Below are 21,217 nucleotides of genomic sequence, written 5' to 3'. Positions count from 1 at the left end.
TTTCTTTCTTTTTTTTCCTTTAGAAGGGTGCCTGATATGAATAAAATGTGTCAATCTGTGGTCTAGTAGGGGGATGTTTTATGCATTTTAATAGTTTTAAATATTTTTTATTGTTCCTTAACTAAAATGGGCTTGATTCGTTTAAAAGGTCATTCGCCACAAGATGAGTTTAAACTGCACAGAAGTTTAATTAACTTTCATATATTCTTTCGGCTCATAATACACATAAAAACGTATTAAACGTCAGGCGCCAAGCAACTAAAAAACAGCGACACCTGCAGCAAGTTGTAATACGGTACAGAAATAAAGTTACTGGACCTGAAATTAATTATTGCACCAGACTGATAAGTATACACGGAAAACATACAGAACACATAAAAAAGTTTATTAACTTTCAATAAAGCCAGAATACCAAAGTATTTTTAAATGTGACACTCATCACCATCAGATTTCTTTACAAAGGAATGAAAATTGATACGTTAATACTTAGTCGGACCAGTCATAACTACAGCAATGGTAAACTGTAGAATACTCTGTCTTGACGCTTGTAGCAAGAACAAAGTGCAGTTAAACAGATCAAAAACTGTAGTTGAACGGCCAAAGATGGACAACCACCGAGTTGTGTGTACTGTTTCCGAGATGTGTCTGGAATAGTCCTAGTGAAGTAGAGCAGTACATTCAAACCTCATCATGATTTCATCAACTTCCCAAAAATCTGCTAAAATAACTTTTAGGGTTATTTAGGAGAATATCTTCACATCAGATAGTACTGACCTTTAATTTCCATGCCAGAAAGAAAAAGAAAGGAGGAACAAAACACTTCTCTAAGAAGACAAAACTAACTTATTGTGTTACAAAACATGGAGCTGAATCATATATTCAGATCAACTCAAGCACAGTACATTAGGCACCGAGTGATCCACTGAGCATCAGCATGAACACCTGCATTTATGATTTTGGCAAATTACACGGTTTCTCTAGAGATCTCCTAATGTCCGCAGCTCGCACAAAGGGACCCGATTCAAACGCATCTGAAGTGCATCTGTATAGCACATGACATGGAAGAAAGTGGAGGGGTAGCTCATGCACTACTCTCTGTATTCCATGAACTGCTGAAGTCTTTTCTGATGCTCCACTGATATACAGACGGCACTGAAAACAGAATGTCATGATTTCAGTACTATATGATCGCACAATCAGAACATGCCTGAGGTTGTGTGGCAAATAAATGTTCCAGTACTACTTCAGGTGAAAAGCTACTCTAATTCATATACATCAAAGGCAATGCAATTAATGCAAAAGGTAATTTGCAAGAGTCTTGTAATTTATTTCATGATCACAAAAATGCTAACTTGTAAAAATACTTTTTTTTTTTAAAAAAAAACCCCTGATCTCCCCAGTCGGCCCAATTTTGGCTGTAACCCCACTCCAACTATCCTCTGTGCCAACCTGGGAACGTTACTGTCTTCAGCAGCATTATCGAAAGCTGCTGTGGGAAAGAGAACTTACTTCAAGTGCTCTCCAAATGTGGATGTTATCCTGTAGATGGCCGTCTTCAGTGCCGCTCTCAAGGCAAAGCGGAGGGTTTTGTATGTGGCGTCTCCCATACTGCAGGTAGTCTTCACTGGCTTGCTAGAAGCGTGAGGGAGCTTGAAGTGCCTGTCCACAGCCTTTTTTACACAAGGACATGGCATAAGGGCGGGGGTAACTGAGGGGGGGAATCTGATACATTTTTTTACTTTGAATTTACCTCTTGCAAGGTCAGCATGCAACTGAGAATGCTGGGTAATGTAGTCTGTACTACTCCATACTTGTCCTCAGAAAAAGAAGCTGCCACCAGATGAGACAATCCTTGCACAAAAATATTTAAAATAGATTCAGTATTTGGTGGTAGAGGTTAACAAGATAAACTTTTCTAAAAATTTCAAGTTAGTTATATCATTTATGGGTCACTAAGAAAAAGATTTTGTGAAGTTGTCCTAATTTACATGTCAGAACGAGGTCCATTATTTACAAAATTTAATTTTTGTAACACACTGTACTTTCAGACAACATGAGTCTATGGCTGTACTTTGTTCCATTCACAGAAAAGGTGAAAATATCAGGATTTCAGACCTTCCAGGGCCCAAATGTGAGCTTGGCTGTCAGCAAACAAAGCTTGGCTTGAAGCTTCTGGAAGCTGTTAAGAGCAAGAAATGGAATTATATAGAATGAAACAGCAATATTTCCAACTGCAAATCAGAGATAATTCGTTTTAAGCAAAAAAAAAAAAATGGGGGAGGGGGGAGTTTAAACACCTTTGGAGTAACTGATCTAAAATACCATTTAATATAGAATAGCAAATATTACAAATACTACAAAGGCTTTTATAAATTGTGGGGAGAGTATTGTGTAAATCAGGTTTTTACTTTAATCCATGTGTTTCAACTTTTGTTAGCATCTTAAAAAGAGGAAACTTATGGATTGTAGTAGCCAAGCTAAAGCCCCACACATGCACCATCTTACAGTTTTCCATGCAACAAGGAAAAGTGTTTTTGCTACTTGAAAAAGACAACTGTGAAACAAAGTTCAAACTTTACAGCAAGTGTTTCAAATAAATATGTATTCACAATACAGCAAAACAGACATTAGTAATTAGAACCAGATTTTTCAGTTGCACAGTTTAACATGCCAAATTTCATAGTTCCAAGTTGCATAGTTTAACATTGCATGAAACAAAAAAAAAACAAAAAACATATGAACAATTCAGTTATTTAAAACAGTGAAAAGCCCACTACTGCTACGGATACTAAACGAAGAGGGTGACTAAACACTTCCACCATCACCTGTTCACCCATGCAACATGCGACTTTCATGCCACCATTCCTTCATGCAACACATGCATAGGCCTTACCTGCTTACCTTATTAAATAAATAGGCTATCATCACCCGCTTTGTCAAGAAACTTTTAACCTGAGCACAAATGTGGAGTAAGAGAACAAGATGGAACAATTTTTCATTTTATGTGCATGAACTACACAAGTCATTGTCATCTCAAAGTAATGAGTAACTAGGATCTTCTGCAACTTGGTGCAAAAAGAAATCAGTGTTTATTTTATCTTATAAAATATTGAATATAAATGTTTGAAAGATCAGTTTAAGAACCATTTGTCTACCATGGACGAGACTCATTACGAGTAAAAGGAACATAAATGAACGTGAAGGTGTGTAATGCAGTGTGTGCTTAGGCCAGCTAGGAAGGGATAATGTTAAGTTAAAGGATCCCTTGGTAAATTATAGATGCGTAGTGTAAGCCTCTACAGAAAGGGCCCCCTACCTGTTCCTTCCTGTTCTGGAGCCACTGGGCAAGGAAACTGGACTTCTGTTCTGGACGCAGAGTGCTGGGTGTAGGAGCAGGGGTTGGTGGTGGACTGCCGTTGGCCTGAGAGTCTGACATCAGCAGAGACAGACAGACAGCTGCTGAAAGCTAAGCAAACCATGACGACCACAACTCAAATCCAGTTGCTACGAGTGTTGTTGCAGCTTTCATTGCATAACTTCTCGTTATTAGCAGGTGCTATACCATGCAAAAAAAAACCAAAAAAACAAAACACACACACACAAAACTAGTCGTTAAGGTGTTTTCTTTATGAGGGTGTTTGTTCATTCAGCATCCAAAATTTGAGCCCTCTGAAATTCTAGAATTATTTATGTGCAAATATCTACTGTAAATGGAAAACATATGGGTTCATAAGTCTTATGGCACACTTCAGGGGCAAAATGTAAAGTAATTGAATGAATTTATTAATTAACAAACCAACTAAATGACTTGTGGAATTAATTATTAATTATTAACTTCTCGTTACAAGAACTGTGCATGTATCATGACACATTCATGAGATTGCATGGCAATTTACATGGAGGAGGACATTAGTGCCTGTGATCAATACAAACACGGGTTACTGATCAACAAAGAATTATCCAGGATCACTGGCACCGAGAAGGTGAGTCATAATTGGTTCAATCTGAAAATAGCAACACCCAATGCCACATATAAATACACAGAGCCTGACTTTTCAGACTAGACAGGGCAACATCATACAGGGCTGGAGTCAGATAGAGCCACACTGTACAAATACATTGGCTTATGCTGTCTAAGAGATCACGCACACACAATCACACACGCACACACACTTCTGTCCAGAGCATTCTACTCTAAAACCCAGCCCAGATTATCAATGGAAACCAGTCACATAGGGTCAGTACTACATAGTAAGGAAAGTGGCAGCTCACTCACCTGTGGAGGTGCTCCAGAGTTTGGGGCCTCTCCTCATGACATGCGGGCTCTGCACTGAGCCGTACCAGGGTGAGGGTGGCACCTGGTGCCCTGCCAGCCGGCGGACGGCGGGGCTGGAGAAGGGGCTCTCCAGGTCTGGCGTAAAGGGGACAGTCATGGGGCTGCTCAAACCCATCATGGAAGACTTGAAGACTGAGCCAGGGGTCTTGATTATGGAACTTGGATGAGGAGTCTGCAGCAGGTCCTCTGCCCCAGACATCACTGAAAAGAATAGAACACAAATCTTTAAAGCCAGCGGAGGGGATTGCTTTGTTCTCATACACATTATATTTAAGGAATATCCATTTAAGTGCATTTCATTTTTCCAAATGCAACTTCACCATGGCAGTATGACCATAAAGTAGACTAGGTGTCTCAATATCTTAAAACAATGACAATTTAGCTGTAGTTTATGAAGCATGAAATGAATATGTTGTTAACTTCTCGCTTGTGGCTTTAATATGACACCAAACCAAGATAGTTCAAGCCAAGTTGAACTTGACTCACGTCTGAAGTCTGGGATTATCTTTGCTACGGCTGGGATTAGATTACCCGAGTTCCCTGAGGAGACAGATCTGGCATCGCTGCTGACAGATGGACGCTTCGCTCGGCCATTGGAAGCCACGGTATCATGATGAGCAACAAGGCGTTGAGTTAACTCGCCCAAGAGCGCCAGGCACTCCTTGCTGATGGCGTTCCAGTTATGAGGGTGGCCACCTGCAACAGTGACTTTCTGGTTTTATTTTAAAAAATAATAAATCATCTCTGCTCTTGAGGTTGCTATGATGAGTTAGCATTTTATGTGACAGCAAAATTAGGGACCTTTCATGAACGTCAATAAACATAGCAAATAAAGGGATCTGTAATCATCGACGATATACTGGTCAAAACTGTAACGTTACATGAGGCTAAAGGATTAGCCGATATGATTAGAAATTGAAGGATATGAAATGAAACTGTTCTTGCAAAGTGGGACAAGAATAAGAAACAATGATGGTACCTGGCTGACTTAGACTGAAGACTTCTTGTCTGCATGAAGGGGAATACCGGGCCAGCAAAGCCAGATCCTGCAGGGCCAGGAACTGACAACACGGGTACAACCAGTCATAAAGAGAACCTACATGATGTAGTAATCTCAGTCCTGGTCAGGATGTTAAACACCACCGCCACACTGTTTGTTTTAATAATGGTGGTTACCTTCATAACCAAGACATCCTTTTCAGTCAGGACTTTAGGAAGACACTGGTCTGTGTCCTCAGCAAATGTGGACTGTACTGGGAATCTGTAAGGCTAAAGACACAGAATAATCTGCCATTTTATTATGAGAGAACAGCACAGTTGTGACCATCATCTAACTGGTGGGATTCAGGTCAGAAGCCCAGCCTTTACTAGAAACCAACGCAAGGAGAAACCAACGCAAGGAATGGTAAAGTATACAAACAAGCACACAAAGTGTCTACTAGAAAAGCTAAAGATTAATTAATGCTCACTACCTCTGTGACATAGATCCTGAACAGCAGCACAGTGATGTACCAGGTGAGCAGCAAGAAGGTACCACTAATCCAAAGGTGGTACAGCAGTGAGGGATCCAGCAGCCCAGCCAAGGAGTCCAAGGAACAGAGAGCGCTAAAATGAAGTTGAAGCACAGACACATCACATTACATACAAGGTCTACTTTCATACATCTCTGCACTTTATAAAAAAAAAAAATAATAATAATAATTTAAAAAAAACACTTTCAAAAATATTTTTTTAACCTGTCCATCTGAAGATTCAGCATGTTCAAGATCCATGCCCTGGGAAGATGTCCTAGGAAACAAAACAATATAAATTATTTAACTCTGTACTCATTTTGAAATATAATATTTAAGTAGCTCAATCATAACTGTGGCTTACCAAAGAAATAGTAAAGGGCAACATAATTCCTCACTGAATGTAAAGACTGAAGGGCACCGCATTTCACCACAGATGCCAGAGATCCCTTAAAGCGCATGTACTTATATTGCTATGGGATAGACAGATGGACACAGACAGAGGCACGTAAAGTTCACAACCATTACTTAATGCATCTTTTTGGTTTCAACATTTCTGTATTATGTGGCAAATATACCAGTTTTTGGGTCAAATCAATTATTCATTAAGCAAGTAGCAGGTGCAAAACAAAATCTAATATACCAGTATGATCTGAAAGGACACGTAGTTCATGTTTTGGACCACTCCCAGGAAACTGTGACTGTATCCCATGAAAGCTCCAGCCAGTAGGAAGAACAGGTGATACTCATTTAGACATGTCTCAGGAACACTGCCACTTTAGCCAAGACAAAATTAAGTTATCAGTAATGCATCTTTCCAGCCACCAAAAAGGCACCCATTATTCAGAGTAATTTTATCAATATTTTAATGTAATGTTTTCAGTATGTCCTGTAAGTACATTTGACCTGAAACAAGGTTGGTGTGCTCTAAAAAAAGTATCTGACTTGAAAAGGCATCTCCTCTTTCAAACAGGAACCTGCACCCACTTAGCTCCTTACAGATAAGATTGCCTTCAGTGAACAAACTATCAGCAAACGTGCCCTAGCCCCAGCAACTCGTGTATTACCCATAATTAAGATACGATCAATGCAACCTGAGCCTCTGGTGTTGCTGAAAAGTTTTACAGCATACAAGACAAACTTAAATCAGGTCGTGACAGAGGGGAATAAACTGCTGACCTCTCACTTCCAGTACAAGGGGAGCTGAGAGTACGATACCGGACGCCAGCGATGACGGAGGCGCACCACATCACCACCATGCCGACAGCGCAGTGTACCAGTGAGTGGACGCACTGCCGTGGGTGAAGCAATTTTGCCAGGAGAGCCACTCGCGAGCAAGGGATGGAGGGGACAACTGGAAGACACCCATGCAATTCCAGCTTAACACTCGTACTTTATATCCTCAGAGATATATATATATATATTCACAAGGGCCTTACCAGCAATCCTGGAAGATTTTAATAACAATGCAGTTAAACATACAAAAGAACATTCCATACCAAGACCAACCATTCCATACCTGTGTAATATTTCAAGTTGAAAAAGCCAATCACAAGTACCACTCCAGAAAGCAGGAAAAGGGGAAAGATGGTACTTGGGGCAGTCAAAAGAGCAAAGCATTCTGCAACAAGACATATTAATGCAACTTGGACATAAAATGCCTTACATATTTCAATTAGTTATAGATTGTGCCAGACAGAAAAAGAAGACGAAGCCAGCCTTTTGCAATGTTCATATTCATAAACAAGCATTTCACCTCTGTACTCTGTAACTCATTGGGCTTCATGCAAGATTTTTAAAAATTCTTCTCTTAGATTTCTTGTTGTTTTGTTGTAAAGTCAGGTTGCAACACTGATTCTTGGGTGTCAATTTCTGACATGGCACAATCTCTTTTGTTGTAAAGTCTGATCATAAGATGTACATAAGTCGTGCCACGTCACATTGGCAAAAGCTGCCAAGTTCAATAAGCTGTTGTACAAGTGTTCGCCTATATAAGAACTGTGAATATATCTGACCATCCTAAATTTCTTTACAAATCTAAACCTTTTTTTCAGAAGCATTTCTCAAAAAATGCTGACAAAGGGTCAAAATAGCAACTTTTGTTTTCAAAGAGCAGTAAAGGAAAATGTATCACTATTTTATTAGTAGTGGAGCTGCTAAGGCCAAGCAAAGGGAAACAAAGTTCGTTTTGTTGCTCGTGATGTCAATCAAGATTCTCAAGGTCACAAGTGATTGGACCTGACTTTATAAATAAATAAATAAATAAATAAATAAATAAATAAATAAATAGATAACTCTTAAAAGTGCTCAACAAAGCAGTTCAGTACATGACTAACAGTAGCAGATCAAAAGTAAGACAGACAATAGAATACATGTCATGATAGGTGATGTTGCACTGTTTGGTGTTGCAATGGAAGATGTTCCCCTGTGCAGATCATTACTGATATCAAAATTACAAAATGTTAAATGTAAATTATTTTGAAATCAAAGAACAACTTGTTACTATATACAAAGTCACTGGGCAGCATCATAGTGTGTCAGGCCATAGCAGACCACATAAATTGTTAATATTTTATATATATTTCCCTATACACCCCTGTTTTTTTTCCTCAGTTTGGACAGAGCACTCTCAAACCATTTCACTGCCAGTTATACTGTGTATGACTATGTATGTGACAAATAAATCAAACTTGAAATTTGAACTTGAAACTTGAATTGCTATCGTTGCAATTTAGATTGCCATAGTAGAGCAGGACAGTAAAATGTTAAATTCTGCTGTCATTCAGGATAATCACAGCATAAATCATACATCAGATTTAGTCCACACATGATCTTTGGGAAACAGCTGTATATGGCAAAAAACAAATCCATTGGTGATTTTTGCATGAGGTACACAGTTGTTAAGAGTGCCAAGTGTGTACCTGCAATCCACTGGACGGGGTGGAATAAACTAAGTCTAACAAGAAACACAAAAAGTGTTGTTGTGACAGGCAGAAGCAGCACCGACCACGCAATACTGGCTACAGCTCTCCAAGTAACAACCTGAAAAAAAGAAAACAGAACGCTTAGGTGTCAGTGTTGCGTTATTAAGTCAGTAGTTAGCTAGCTAGTTATCTAGCGTTAAATACCTTGCCACTTAAATCTTTAAGACAATATAAGACAACATATGCTCTCGGCTGCAAAGTCCAAAAGTTAAAAAACAAAAGTTTTGTTGACTGGCCAGCATGTTTCAGTGGCAAACTTTCTAGGGATTGGGATATACTGATTAAAAATAACACTCAACGTAGTGACTACTTAGTATTACATAGCTAGTAACTATCCATATGATCATATCTAGGCGGTTACTTTACTATTTAGTGTACTAGCTAATACTTTCCTTTCTTAATTAGCTACACATCCAGTTGGCTAGCTAACATGGACCGCAGTTGCTAATACCACTGAAAACTAGCCATCTACTTTAGTCCGCTCACTCGTGGACAAATACATTACTAGCTAGCAGCTAACTAGAGAAGCTAGCAAGCAACAAATTTATATATATATTATTTAGCTGGCTAGCAACTCGCAGAGTTTGCTAATGATAGATAACCCAGCTAGGTTGGCCAGTACATGACCCAGCATGAACCCTAACAAGCCTTGGTACACGAGCTAACTTAGCGGAGCAGAAAAGTGTTATGCCTTTTTACAAACGTCTTATGACACGAGCCTTACCTTTCGTATAAACCAGCAATTTTGACTAACAGAAAACATTTTATCATAATGATATCAGGAGAACTTCAACTGTAAGTAAAAAAAAAGAAAGAAAGAAACCTGGAAAAAAGTCACCAGCGTATGGAAAAGCATGAAAACCATTCCGCGCCACACATTCGAAGGACCTCGCGAGGACCTTCTGTAAAGTGTTTAAAATAACGCCTGAGTGAAATGTGAGCCGCTTTGATCAAGCTAAGGTGTTCCTCGATATTGTTGGTTTTTGTACTGAGCCTAAGAAATATGCGGCTCTTATATTAAATTACCTTCGTCAGCCTTTATTGACTTCGCCAAGTTCCAATTAAATCAATTAATTCATAAGTTAAATATGGTATGCGGTTTAATAAACAAGGAAAATATGTAAAATAAAAGTAATTCATAAAATATTCTGACAAACAAATAATATAGGCCCTACATATTCTACATAGAAAAAATATATGTCTACGCCCTGACAAACGTGTTTAAAAAACACACGGCTAAATATTAATGCAAATATAATGAATTTTAAAATTAATGCACCCGTAGAATTTACTCAAGGGACATATTTGAGGCAGTTGTAAGTACATTCAGAGCTTGATATATTGTCATTAAAGTTATTATCAATTATGTACTGGTTTAGTTTCATTTTGAAACAAGGCTTAAGGCTGTTTTTTCTCTATGGATGCCATTTGGTAATGTAAAATTGCGTTTCTCCAGACTTCTGTTTTTCTCGGGTTCGCGTCGCATCTTGGTTTCGAACGCATTCGCCGGGAGTATTTGTGTGGAGCTGATGGACATCTCCGTTTGAGTTCCCTTGTGAATAATCGGTTTTTGGCCTGGTCTCTGATGAATTGCCGGGAACGATAAGGGTTCACGTTGAGCTTTTTTATCTTCCCATAATTTTAGAAGGCGTCGCTGGTTGTTCGTCATATCCCTAAGATTTTGTTGCAGTGATTGTACTTGGTCCTCCAGAAGTGTTTTTGAAGTAACTGTGTTAGCTAGTTCAGACGTAAGTTCATCGATTGTCAAACTTAATTTGCCCGTTTTCTCAATGAGGGAGCTGCACTGGCGCTCTTTCTCATGCAGGTCATTGATTACGTCTTTAGTTGTTTTACCCTGAAATTTCGGACTGGATTCTAATCCGATTTCAGAGCGAAGCGTTTTCAACTGTTTTCGGAGCTCTTTATTGTCTAAAGTCATTGTCTTCAGTTTCTGTTTAAGCGTTTCGGTTGACCTTATTCTGGATTCGTATTGTCTCAGTTTTTCCCTGATGGCACTCTCGCGCTGCATAGCTTCGTCTCTTTCTCTCCGACATTTTTCTAAAAGTTTTAAAGTTTCATATTTAGATACTTTTTCTAATTTCCCATCCATCATAAAATTCCAGCGCTAAATACTATAGAGGAAAGTCATTGTCTTTGCTACAAGTCTGAGGTTATGGTCTCCATAAATGTTTTCCGTGTGCAGTCAAGCAAAAAAAAAATGTCGGTAAAAATTCTGCCTTAAATAATCCAGAAATATGTCAATCCACAGTGGGTTTCATAGACCTGAACTACTGCCATTCGCCCAGACAGTTTATAGGTTTGGAAGACAGCTTCAATGTAATTCTAGGCTAAGGTTAGAATGACCATTAATTAGGACACACCTCAAGATGAGAGTTTCAAGTGACACGTTTTTTGCTGTTTGTTTTGTAATTAGGAGAGTGCACCTTTCTCATTTACACTGTTAATATATAAGACAAAAAAACCCCCAATTTGTTTATTCACTTATTTTACATGAATGTGACAGGTATGTTAAAAAGGTGGTAGTTTTAGATCCAAAGTCACTCAAGGTTTTGATATTGTATAATTATGATTATAATACTCAACTGATGATACTAAGAGTGTAAAGCCACATCACTATCAATTTTACATAAATAGCTAATTTCCAAAGAGTTTGTAAGGAGAACCGCATGACAGCACACTTACATGGCATAAGAAAATAATTACACTAATTTCATGTTTATGCTTACATGACCTTGAGGTAATATTTTCTTATAAACATTATAAAATCTAAACCTAAAAGAAATAATTATTAAATGTTCATTATAGAATAACAATGAGCATATCTTGTACATAGTCTCAAAGATTATGCCCTAACATTTGTCAGCATTTAAACGATTCTCTAGCGAAGGTACAGATGGTTCGCGATACCATTTCTAAACTATATAAAAATTAAACTGTATGCAAATTCATAAGAACATAAGAAGTTGTCAATTCTATGATTGCACTTTGGCATAGAGACAAAACAATTACCCTCAGTAACTAAGCAGCAAGTACTGCAAGTTGGACTTTAAGCTATACAAAAGCAAAAATGTCCTTAGAGTATGTAGTTATAGAATGGCTGAAACACAAATTACCCTTTTAAGAGACAAGTTCAATAATAACAAATATTTCAAACCCCTTTATATACAGTATTATAAATCCCTTGGCAAAGTTCACTGGCTAACAGTACACTAAAAGTCTTATCAGAAGAAGATCAGAATCATATTCAACATTCAGTGGTTCACATAAAAAATGTCCCACACAATCCATAACTGCACAAAGAGCAGAAACTTCATAGCAGAACACATGGGTCACTGGTTTGGTGAAATCCAGACAACCCATGACCTCATAAGGGGGAAACCTGATTCTTCCTATTAAGGCAACAAGAGAACCTGCAACTGAAGAGGAATAACATATGTAGGAGAAATCAGGTACCGCAAGTATGGTCTCAAGTGTTGACATGAAGTGGCAGTCCTAGCAAAAGAGCCGTTTGCCCCACTTCTGAGATTCAAGTTAAAAACATGCATGTATACTGCTTGAATACTACTGTGGCAGTGAGTTCGTAAAGACACAGCTGATCACATTCTTATTCAGTAGGTCAGATAGCAGAGTGCCTCTCCATCACTGCCAAAGCCTAGGTCATCTTATACAGAAAGACGCTTGCTTCTATGCCCTTGAAGGAGGACAAGATAAAATAGGCAGATTTTTCCCTGGTCAACATGTCATATTGTATGACAAGCTAAATGAAACATCTACAGAAACATCTCAAGTTTGAACAGCTTCCAGATGTGCAATGCGTCTTCCAGCACAAATAATGCACAAATAATGTTTCACATTTTTAGCACTATGAATTGTTCCAAGGTTCTGTATTCTTCTGGGTGCATTAAATACTTTGTGATAAAAAAACAGTAGCAATGTGTTAAAAATACCATGGCATGCAAATTAAGGGATATACACAAAGTCAACTAAGTGTCAGGCCTTTGGGGAATGTAAATAATGCATTTAGTGGTTCACATCTCAGAAATTACCCCTCATATTTTTCTCAAATGCACATTATTCATGTCTCACTTCATGTACATTGGGGGAGATGTGTGCAGTTAAAATAAAGAAAAACCCCAGAGTAACCAATGAGGATTTGAATATTCATGTGTCATATGTTATACTGTGATATTCTGATCTGGCTTTTTCATATCTTATAGTGCAATATTCTTTTATTTCTCTTCCATCTGTTTACCTGAAGCTGAAGCTTAATGTGCTTTTATGGCTGATAGAGTCTTGTTCACTTCGACAGGTTCAACCACCTTTATAGTGTTTGTAGTATCATAGGTGCTGAAAAAATATGCCTAATGGAAAAAAAGAGTACATTTGTTATAGCTTGACAGCCCTTTGCATTCTTCAACATTTCTGATACTGTGTGAACTAATTAAATTAATGTAATTGATGATATTTGATAGCAATAAGGACATGGCTATGCGCACACTTCAAGGTGAAATAACGGGCTCATTTCCAAGTCAGTGCACAACTATTGTGATTGTTTCCAGGAACAGTGTGCATCCCCTGAGAAAACTAATTCAACACCAGTCAGTAGAATCCTTTCACATTGTAACACAGAGCCCCAAAAGTGCTTAATGATTTGCAACAGTAATAAGGTTTTGAGAAAACCAGGAAAGGGCAACCCTCTGCCTTTATATTTAAATTAGTCTGTCCAAGTGAGACGTTCAGTGCTTTCAAGCAGGAGCATATGGACCACTTATATTGTACTGGATAATATGTACTACACATAAATTCAGATAAAACCATTTCATACACAGACTATAAAATCCTTTAAAATATGTTTGAATTATTTTGAGGAGTATTACATTTGGATTCTTACAATTTGTATTACTGCATACCTTACAACCAACTGCAAGCAAAACATGGAGGGCCACAATAGTAAAGGTTATTGCTATGAAAATCCGGGGGCGGTCATCCCGGACAGCTGGCCAAAACGTCAAAACCAGCACAGAGCCAGACAGACAAAGAGCCACAACAATGGAGCACCATCTAAGCCCTTCACTTGGTATGATCCATAGGACCTGTCAAAAACACAAAGAAATCAATTCAACATGCATTAAATTAAAATTAAATGATAAAAGAAAAAAATATTTGTTCTGTGAAAATGTTAAGATTTGAAGTATTAGGTTGGATTTTTATTAGGTATGCTCTCAGAGTCAAAGATGCACAGAATCACAATATAGCACAGTACAGATAGGACTGGACAATGCAATCATTTTAACTGATTTTCCTGATTATGGTAACAGTGTCAATAAATCTATTATCTGAAACCAAAATTATCATTTTGATAAGTGAAAACATTTGAATTTGTATGTGACCACAGCATACTGACAAGAAAGGCCTGTAGGACTTACCACAGCAGGTACATAGATGGCGAGGGAATAACCATACACACAAACAATCTCCAGGAAGGAGTAAGTCACAATGTTTGTGACCTTATTGTTCCGCCATGCCAGAAAACCCCACAGGACCAATGGAACTAGCCATGCATAGCTATAGATTGCTGTCGCTGCCATGGTTACTGAAAAAAAAAGGTGCAATACTGTTTTTTTTCCCTTTTCATTGCATTAAAGTAAAACAAAAGAAATGAACACTATGTAAATAAGAGCAAAAATCCATTAAAAGCATGTCAGGTAATTATTATGTAGCATGGATTATTTACAGCTATAACTCTCTCACCTTTCCTAAAATCAGGAACATATTTATATTGTGGCTGACCATGGTGCACAAAGAAGCTGGACATATTTCCGCTTATACCAATGGCAAAGACAAGTGTGGCACAGATCCAGAAGGGTCCTATCAGAAAAGAGTTACTTATTATCTTCAAGCTTCCAATCTACCTCACTGCAGTGTAGCCTTCTTCATTTGTAAACAACTCACCATAGAGGTCAGGGTTGTTTCGGATGTAAACGCGAACAAAGTTTTTACCAGGCCATGGCAGAACTGATCCAATGATTCTGTCCTTTACCTGTACATCGAAGCAATTGTCACTGAAAGGAAATCTACACATCTCCATTACATACACAAAATCCATAAACACTGTGTAGTAGTAGTCAAATTGAAAAATGTAGCTGTAGACAAATTTACCACTTTACAACCAGATTACTACTGTGAACTTCAAAGGAATTCTCTATCTTAGTAACACTTCCGCTACCCGAACTTGATGTTCTGAGCAATATTAATCTCTATGTCCTGGATTTTTGTTTAATTTATATATTTAATGTAATATGTCTTTCTTCAAAATGAATAGATAGGTCAGTTTTAATTTCAAAAAAACCTTTCATAAAAATGTAAGTGTAAATGTAAAATGTAAATAAAAACTACCTGATGAGTCTCCACATCAAAAAACGCTTGATAGTACTCAAAGGTCCAGAAAGGAGCTCTTTCTTTTTGACCAGAGAGAAGCTGTTGGAAAAGCCATGAATAAGAAACTCAAACAAAAATGAACAAAAATGCTTAATGTTCTATCTGACTTGTCCCAACCTTAGTTTTGTCATCTGTTTCAAGTGGATCATTCTCCTCCTCTGGTAAAGTGACTCCTGCTACCCTTCTTTGCTTCTGGGGTTTGCTGATGTGCTTTTCAATGTTTATTGTAGTTTCTTGAGACTTACTGCCCATTGCATTTGACTCATCTTCAAATTCTATTAAGTGACAGTTTTAAAAGTATGTAAATTTTGTTTATTCAAATTGAAACAAAAAATGTGTTAAATGCTGTAGGAACCTGACCTTGAAACTGAAGGTGAAAATCCGTATTGGCCATCATCAGCGTCTATGCAAGTCTCTGCTACAAACAACACTATATATTTGGCAGAGCTGCTTGAAACCAAGAAGTGGTAACACCAAACAGGCACGAAGAAACTGTTTATATAACTAGCTAATGCCGCACAAACACTGCAAGGGAAAATATAGTCTATACAATTAAATGAAATAGCCTATTCAAGTATCACTTACCTTTGCAGTTTAGGTTTACTCCTCTATGTGAATCAGCTGCAATGGATGTAGACCAGTTTTGGAAAGCTGCACCAACTATCAATAGTTACGTCTACGGATATGCTCTTCCGTGGCTAACGTTTGCTGGTTAGCTAGCTCACTAGCAAAGCTCTTCAAAACACAAATTAAGAACTTCTGCAAAGTATTCAAGAATCACCATTGTTATGGAATCTGACTCAAACTAACATAAAAACAAATACTTATTGACCGTAGGCATTTGGTTCTGTTAACTGGTAAACCACACTAGTTAGCTACTAGGTTATAACACATTCCAACATTGTTTGGTTCCTGGTTTTGTTATGCATCTACGTCGACAGGTAGTTGTTTCCTGTTTATTTTCTAGAATTTATCAAATGAAAAGTAATGTATCTATGTACACTGTTTAAAGTTGCAGTTGAAGTATACATATCACAAAAAAATAAAAGAAAATTACAGTTGCTACTTAACTTTACTGATATAACACAATATTTACATGACATTCTTTTTTCTTTTTTTTGAAAAACGATGGTATACACAAGCTTTTATTTTGGCAAGTGGGGTAAAATCGGTAATAGTGTTGACGTCAAAGCCACAGAAAAGGCGGAATCTTTGACATCCATTTTTGGCATTTACAGAGACAAATCAATGAACTGTAGAGGTCGTAACTAACACGCACAGCCGTATTTTACTCGGAGAGTCGGAGATTGGATTTTGGCTTGCTAAACAAGATTATACGTTACAATACTGTAAATGGTGAGGTTGTTAGCTAGCTGTTAACAAGTGGCATCTCTGCGTAATCTAATGCACTGTAGCTATGTTAATGTAGACGTAAGTTAAAGTCTAGCTACAATGACTTCAAGCGACTCCCCAGAATATGCAATTGTGTATGTCCGCGAAAAGGGAGAGATTCGTAGTGTAAATGCTAAAGGAAATTTAGTAGTACATCGGCAGTACCCTAGATATAAAACACCTAGATTATTCGATAAAGATTTTTCAGTTAAACTGTGCATCGACAATTTCCCAACAACAATTGGACAAAGAAGCGATCACTTCGTCTTCACCTACAACCAAGAAGGAAGCCTGCGCTACACGGTGAAATCTTTGTTCGACATAACTTTGTTGTTTATTGCCGATAACGCTGAATATATCGATTCTCTCGTCGGTTTTCCTGAGCAAATGGCTGACAAGTTGTTCGCGGCCGCTGAAGAGAAACAAAAATTCACAGACCCTTTAACTTCAACAAGGGCATTAAAAGTTTTCAGTGAGGCCTATGGGGAACTTGTATTAAAATCATTGTGTCTGAGAGACCGGTGAGTGCACCTAAAGCAAGTACTGTATTGGTTAAGTTTTTAACTAAGCACAGTAAGGGTTGGTACGGGGTGGATAGGTAATCAGAAATCATCATATCTGATATTCCTTTAGATGTCTCTTGCTCTCTGAAAGGATAGAAGAGATTCGAGTCTTTCATCGATTAGAAAGCCTGGATCTCCATGGTTGCAGATTAGGTGATAGTCATGACATTTTCAGACACCTAACCTCGGATGCATTTACCAGGTATGAGAAACAGTCAAACCTAAACAAAGTGTTGGTGTGAATGGATTTAGTAGCTCTTGCAGTATAATATCCCTCAATCTCATTTGTCTGTTTCCTTGTTTGTGGTGTCTTCTGCCTCAAGACTTGTGCGGCTGTTCATTGGGGATAACTGCCTATCAGATGAAGGCCTCCAGAGACTAACAGCACCAGTCAGAGTGATGAAGAAAGGCCTAGAAAGCCTCCAACAGTTGGATCTCTCTAGTAGGTGGAGTAATCGGAGGACTGAACACTTTAGTACTTTCACCCATTACCCCAAATTACAGTGTAATGCAGCTAACATGACTATGATTCCTCTATATTTATGACCTAGCAGTAGTTGCTCAAAAACAAAAGTATTACAAGAGTAACAGGCCTCACAATGAAAGTTTTAATATTTATCACTAGTTGCATCTTTATATTTCAACAATAGGTAATCCATTCACAGAGAAAGGACTTGGATATTTGACATGCTTTCAAAAACTACAACAGCTGAACATCTCAGAGACAAATGTGAAGGTAACTACATTTAAACTGTGCACTTTGCTAAAATGTTTTCTCTAGTCAGACTGTAAATGCTAAAATGTTGTGTTAAACAATGATTTATGTTGCAGATAAGTACATCACTGAAGGTTTTTTTCAGGAATAAGATGGGAATGGAGCTATCAGTAGCACCACTGAAAGAATTCCTTCACTCTGAGTGTAAAACTGAGGGCTGGGCAGAGGAGGTAATGTTGACAAAGAAATTATTGTGTATATTTGGAACTTTTCCATAAGACATTAACAAACTAGTCTAACTACTTCTTTCTGTCAAACATGTAGGGCCCTGCCATTCATTTACCCCCTAGAGAAAATGGTTTTTTATGTTTTTGTCATGTTTTTTTTCTTGTTACATTTTTATTTACAATGCCTTCAAGTTATTGGCACCCTCAATATTAGTACAATATGCTAGAAATTATATTTATTTACTGTGATGGCAATATTACAATTTTATTCTAACACATGCTATTTATTTGCTCTGCTTCATTTAGTACCTTATACAGTTCATACAGTAGGGACCCTTTCAAGTTATGGATAGCAGGCAAGAGCTAGCATAGTCGATTTTAGCCCTAGACAGGAACTAGTTCATAACATTACACCAGTACCACTCGCAAATTCACATATCATTTTTCCAATCTTCAACTGTCCAGTTTCGGTGAGCCTGTGTCCACCGGAGCCCCACATTCCCATTCATGGCTGACAAGAGTGGAACACAATGTGGCCTGAAGCTGTAGCCCATTCTGAGATACTTTTTTTTTTTTTGCCCACCACAGTTGTAAAGAGTATTTATTTGAGTAATTTTAGCATTCCTGTCAGATTCAACTGGTTTGGTCATTCACGTCTGCCTTTCCTCCTGCAAAATGGCTTTTCACTGGATGTTTTAAAACTGGACTATTGTGAGTGAAACATTTAGGAAGTACATGAACTAGCTTGTGTGGCACCAACAACCAAGCCATGATCCAAGCCACTGAGTTCACATCCTTCCATTCTGAAGATTGATGTGAGAATTATCTGAAGTTTATGGCTTGGGTCTGCATGATTTTCTGCATATATATCTTAGATTCCTGTCTTTCCATTATGGTTTGTTTTTTCCCCCTCATACTTGAGCCTTGTACAAAATGTGGCACAACAATCTTGAAATTCTTAGCATTATTATGGACTGAGGTCAATGTTGCTATGCCTAGAATCTGTTGGAGCCATTCCACCATCTTAGGAGTCACAGCCCCCGTCACTGAGACAGCCTTGGTGTTAACCTTGCAAATTCTCTTAATTTCTTCTTTCAGTCACTGGTATTTCTTGTACTTCTAATATTCCTTTCTCTATGCATGTATATTTCTCAGATAATAAATCAATGGGAAATGAAAGCTTCAGAATTACCCAAGAAAGATTCTAAACCAAGAACAAATGCACTCCAGTTCTGTGAGTTCAATTTGTTTCATGATTTTATCTTTGCATATGTAAAAGTATTTGTCTTCCAGCAACATATCCATATTATCAATGAAACTACTTATTTTACTTTACAATCCAGGATATGTAAATGCATGTAAATATTCAAAGAAGATTCCAGATGAGTAACTGCAGCGTATTGTAGAAATATTAAAAATCGTAAAGCAGTATGCAAGGTTTCAGAGAAAGGAGTTATTTTGTACAGAGGTCCTTCATCAGCTGTGCAAGCAAAGTGCTTCTCTAAATCTCTGCATGTAAATATTAACAAGAATATTTTTCTCCCTAGATGGAAGGAAAAAGTTTGTCAGAGAGAGAATGCACTCTATATGTTATGATGCAAAAAGTGATGAGAAGACCATAATTCACTTTCATAAGTCTGATCCTGACAGCACATCCCAGCAAGTGGGACACAGCACGGGCAGCCTTACAAAACTGGCCATACAAATCAAGAAGAGGAAACTTTCCACAGAGCAAGAGAATAATCAAGGAAGCCTGACTGCAAAGCGCCAAGCTTTGTGTAATTTTTCAGCTGAGGACTTAAAACTTCTGAATAGTTACTGAAACACCAGACCAATGTTTGTTTGTTTTTGTTTTTTCCTTTTTACACCAAGGAACACTCAATGTTCATCTTGTTTACTGACCAGTAAAATAAAAGCTCTCAACTTAGATATCAGGACTATGAACATTCTGTAGTTATATAAATACCATTCTCATGTGTCTTGAATATCAGTCACATTGCGTTATAACAGTGAAATGCAAATACAACATACAAACCTGCCTACTTTGTGGGATGGAGATCAGAGATGATCTGGCTGAAGCTGTTCTGTGGAACTTCAATGCTGCAATAAGGGAAGTTTCTGCAAGCTAGACTGGTTCTGTACAAGATATTTGGGCCATATAAAATTTTAAGTGGTCTTGGACAGCTGAGTCCTGGTTTCATTTGCATATGTAAACACATCAAATGAACTTAAGACACCCCTAATGTCCTCCCAAATGAACCAATCACCTTATGAGGTGATATCAGTTGGGTCTGTTTTGGTTCATGCTGGGGTCTGCTGAATTCATGCATTGTGAAAACATTTTATGTTATTATTTGCGGTGTACTATACACAGTGACGATCTTGACAGGTAAAAACAAACTTTAGAAAAATGGCTGCACTTGGGATTGTAGCAAACTTTTTTTTTTTATTACATTTGTCTCATCTTTAGCCTTTTAACACTACTTTGGTATGTCGGGCCTGTTTTTATTTGTTTCATAACAGCAAAATACCAGCAGTATAAGAATCTGTAATTCAGTGTTACACAGATGGTCTCTTAAGTTCTAAAGGAGCTGTGTTGTGAACAGAAAATGCGTTGAGATCTCATCAGAGAACAAGAAAGTGAATCAAGTCCTCTAAAGTTTCATTGTGAACATAAAAAGAACTGAGGTCAGTTGCAGGTGCTTCTGTTTCTGGTTCACTGTAAGTGTAGTTCACTATGTGAAAAGAACCCAGAGACAGATGACTGACACAGAAGGTGTTCAAGAAATTTTGAGAGCAAAGGTGATAAAGGTAGGTAGTTGCTGACATCAGAGATGTACAGCATGGTCTTTTCCAGGACCTGTGACGGAAGATGTTAAGTGGACTGATGATTAGGATGTGTTAATGATAGAAGTATTGAAGGGGAAGTAGGCACAGGGAGATTGCCTGGAGCAAATTGAATTGGACAGGATCCGGTCTGCAGGTAGTCGGCTTGCTGAATGTCAGGAAATGTAAGACATTATCTGTGGA

General features: G+C 37.9%; 4 protein-coding genes across 12 annotated transcripts; 1 reads left to right on the top strand and 3 right to left on the bottom strand.

Annotated features, from left to right (window-relative positions):
• Nucleotides 1–364: 364 nt before the first annotated feature.
• Nucleotides 365–9,718, bottom strand: ndc1 (NDC1 transmembrane nucleoporin). 3 transcript variants are annotated; one of them, XM_027008593.2, is made up of 18 exons: nt 9,556–9,718; nt 8,769–8,889; nt 7,367–7,468; nt 7,027–7,201; nt 6,491–6,623; nt 6,212–6,320; nt 6,073–6,124; nt 5,809–5,941; nt 5,513–5,605; nt 5,316–5,397; nt 4,868–5,032; nt 4,277–4,537; nt 3,317–3,429; nt 2,902–2,952; nt 2,116–2,179; nt 1,751–1,851; nt 1,510–1,670; nt 365–1,152 (listed from the first exon to the last, which is right to left on the bottom strand). In XM_027008593.2, the coding sequence occupies exons 1-18, from the start codon at nt 9,592–9,594 to the stop codon at nt 1,089–1,091; spliced, it is 2,019 nt and encodes a 672-aa protein (XP_026864394.2). In that variant the 5' UTR covers nt 9,595–9,718; the 3' UTR covers nt 365–1,088. The 3 variants fall into 3 exon arrangements, with proteins under 3 accessions (XP_026864394.2, XP_026864395.2, XP_026864396.2); XM_027008594.2 differs by lacking the exon at nt 2,902–2,952; XM_027008595.2 differs by lacking the exon at nt 7,367–7,468.
• A 326-nt stretch (nt 9,719–10,044) lies between these two features.
• Nucleotides 10,045–10,941, bottom strand: zgc:113691 (uncharacterized protein LOC503529 homolog). The gene has a single exon (XM_027008530.2). The coding sequence runs from the start codon at nt 10,939–10,941 to the stop codon at nt 10,213–10,215; it is 729 nt and encodes a 242-aa protein (XP_026864331.2). The 3' UTR covers nt 10,045–10,212.
• A 357-nt stretch (nt 10,942–11,298) lies between these two features.
• yipf1 (Yip1 domain family, member 1) lies at nt 11,299–16,235 on the bottom strand. 7 transcript variants are annotated; one of them, XM_027008607.2, is made up of 10 exons: nt 15,876–16,235; nt 15,651–15,737; nt 15,408–15,565; nt 15,249–15,329; nt 14,805–14,892; nt 14,604–14,720; nt 14,279–14,445; nt 13,763–13,945; nt 13,105–13,213; nt 11,299–12,268 (listed from the first exon to the last, which is right to left on the bottom strand). In XM_027008607.2, exons 2-9 carry the CDS (start codon nt 15,685–15,687, stop codon nt 13,118–13,120), a joined length of 927 nt encoding a protein of 308 aa, XP_026864408.2. In that variant the 5' UTR covers nt 15,688–15,737; nt 15,876–16,235; the 3' UTR covers nt 11,299–12,268; nt 13,105–13,117. The 7 variants fall into 7 exon arrangements, with proteins under 7 accessions (XP_026864408.2, XP_026864409.2, XP_026864407.2 ...); XM_027008608.2 differs by having other exon boundaries at nt 15,651–15,720; XM_027008606.2 differs by having other exon boundaries at nt 15,651–15,708.
• Nucleotides 16,236–16,542: 307 nt separating this feature from the next.
• Nucleotides 16,543–20,335, top strand: lrrc42 (leucine rich repeat containing 42). Its single transcript, XM_027008588.2, has 7 exons — nt 16,543–17,203; nt 17,316–17,447; nt 17,569–17,687; nt 17,896–17,981; nt 18,077–18,190; nt 19,343–19,421; nt 19,735–20,335. The coding sequence occupies exons 1-7, from the start codon at nt 16,743–16,745 to the stop codon at nt 20,007–20,009; spliced, it is 1,266 nt and encodes a 421-aa protein (XP_026864389.1). The 5' UTR covers nt 16,543–16,742; the 3' UTR covers nt 20,010–20,335.
• The last annotated feature ends 882 nt before the right edge of the window (nt 20,336–21,217 follow it).

Source organism: Electrophorus electricus, chromosome 15, assembly GCF_013358815.1.
Source record: "Electrophorus electricus isolate fEleEle1 chromosome 15, fEleEle1.pri, whole genome shotgun sequence".
Classification (NCBI taxonomy): domain Eukaryota; kingdom Metazoa; phylum Chordata; class Actinopteri; order Gymnotiformes; family Gymnotidae; genus Electrophorus; species Electrophorus electricus.
This window is presented reverse-complemented; position numbering and strand designations above follow the sequence as displayed.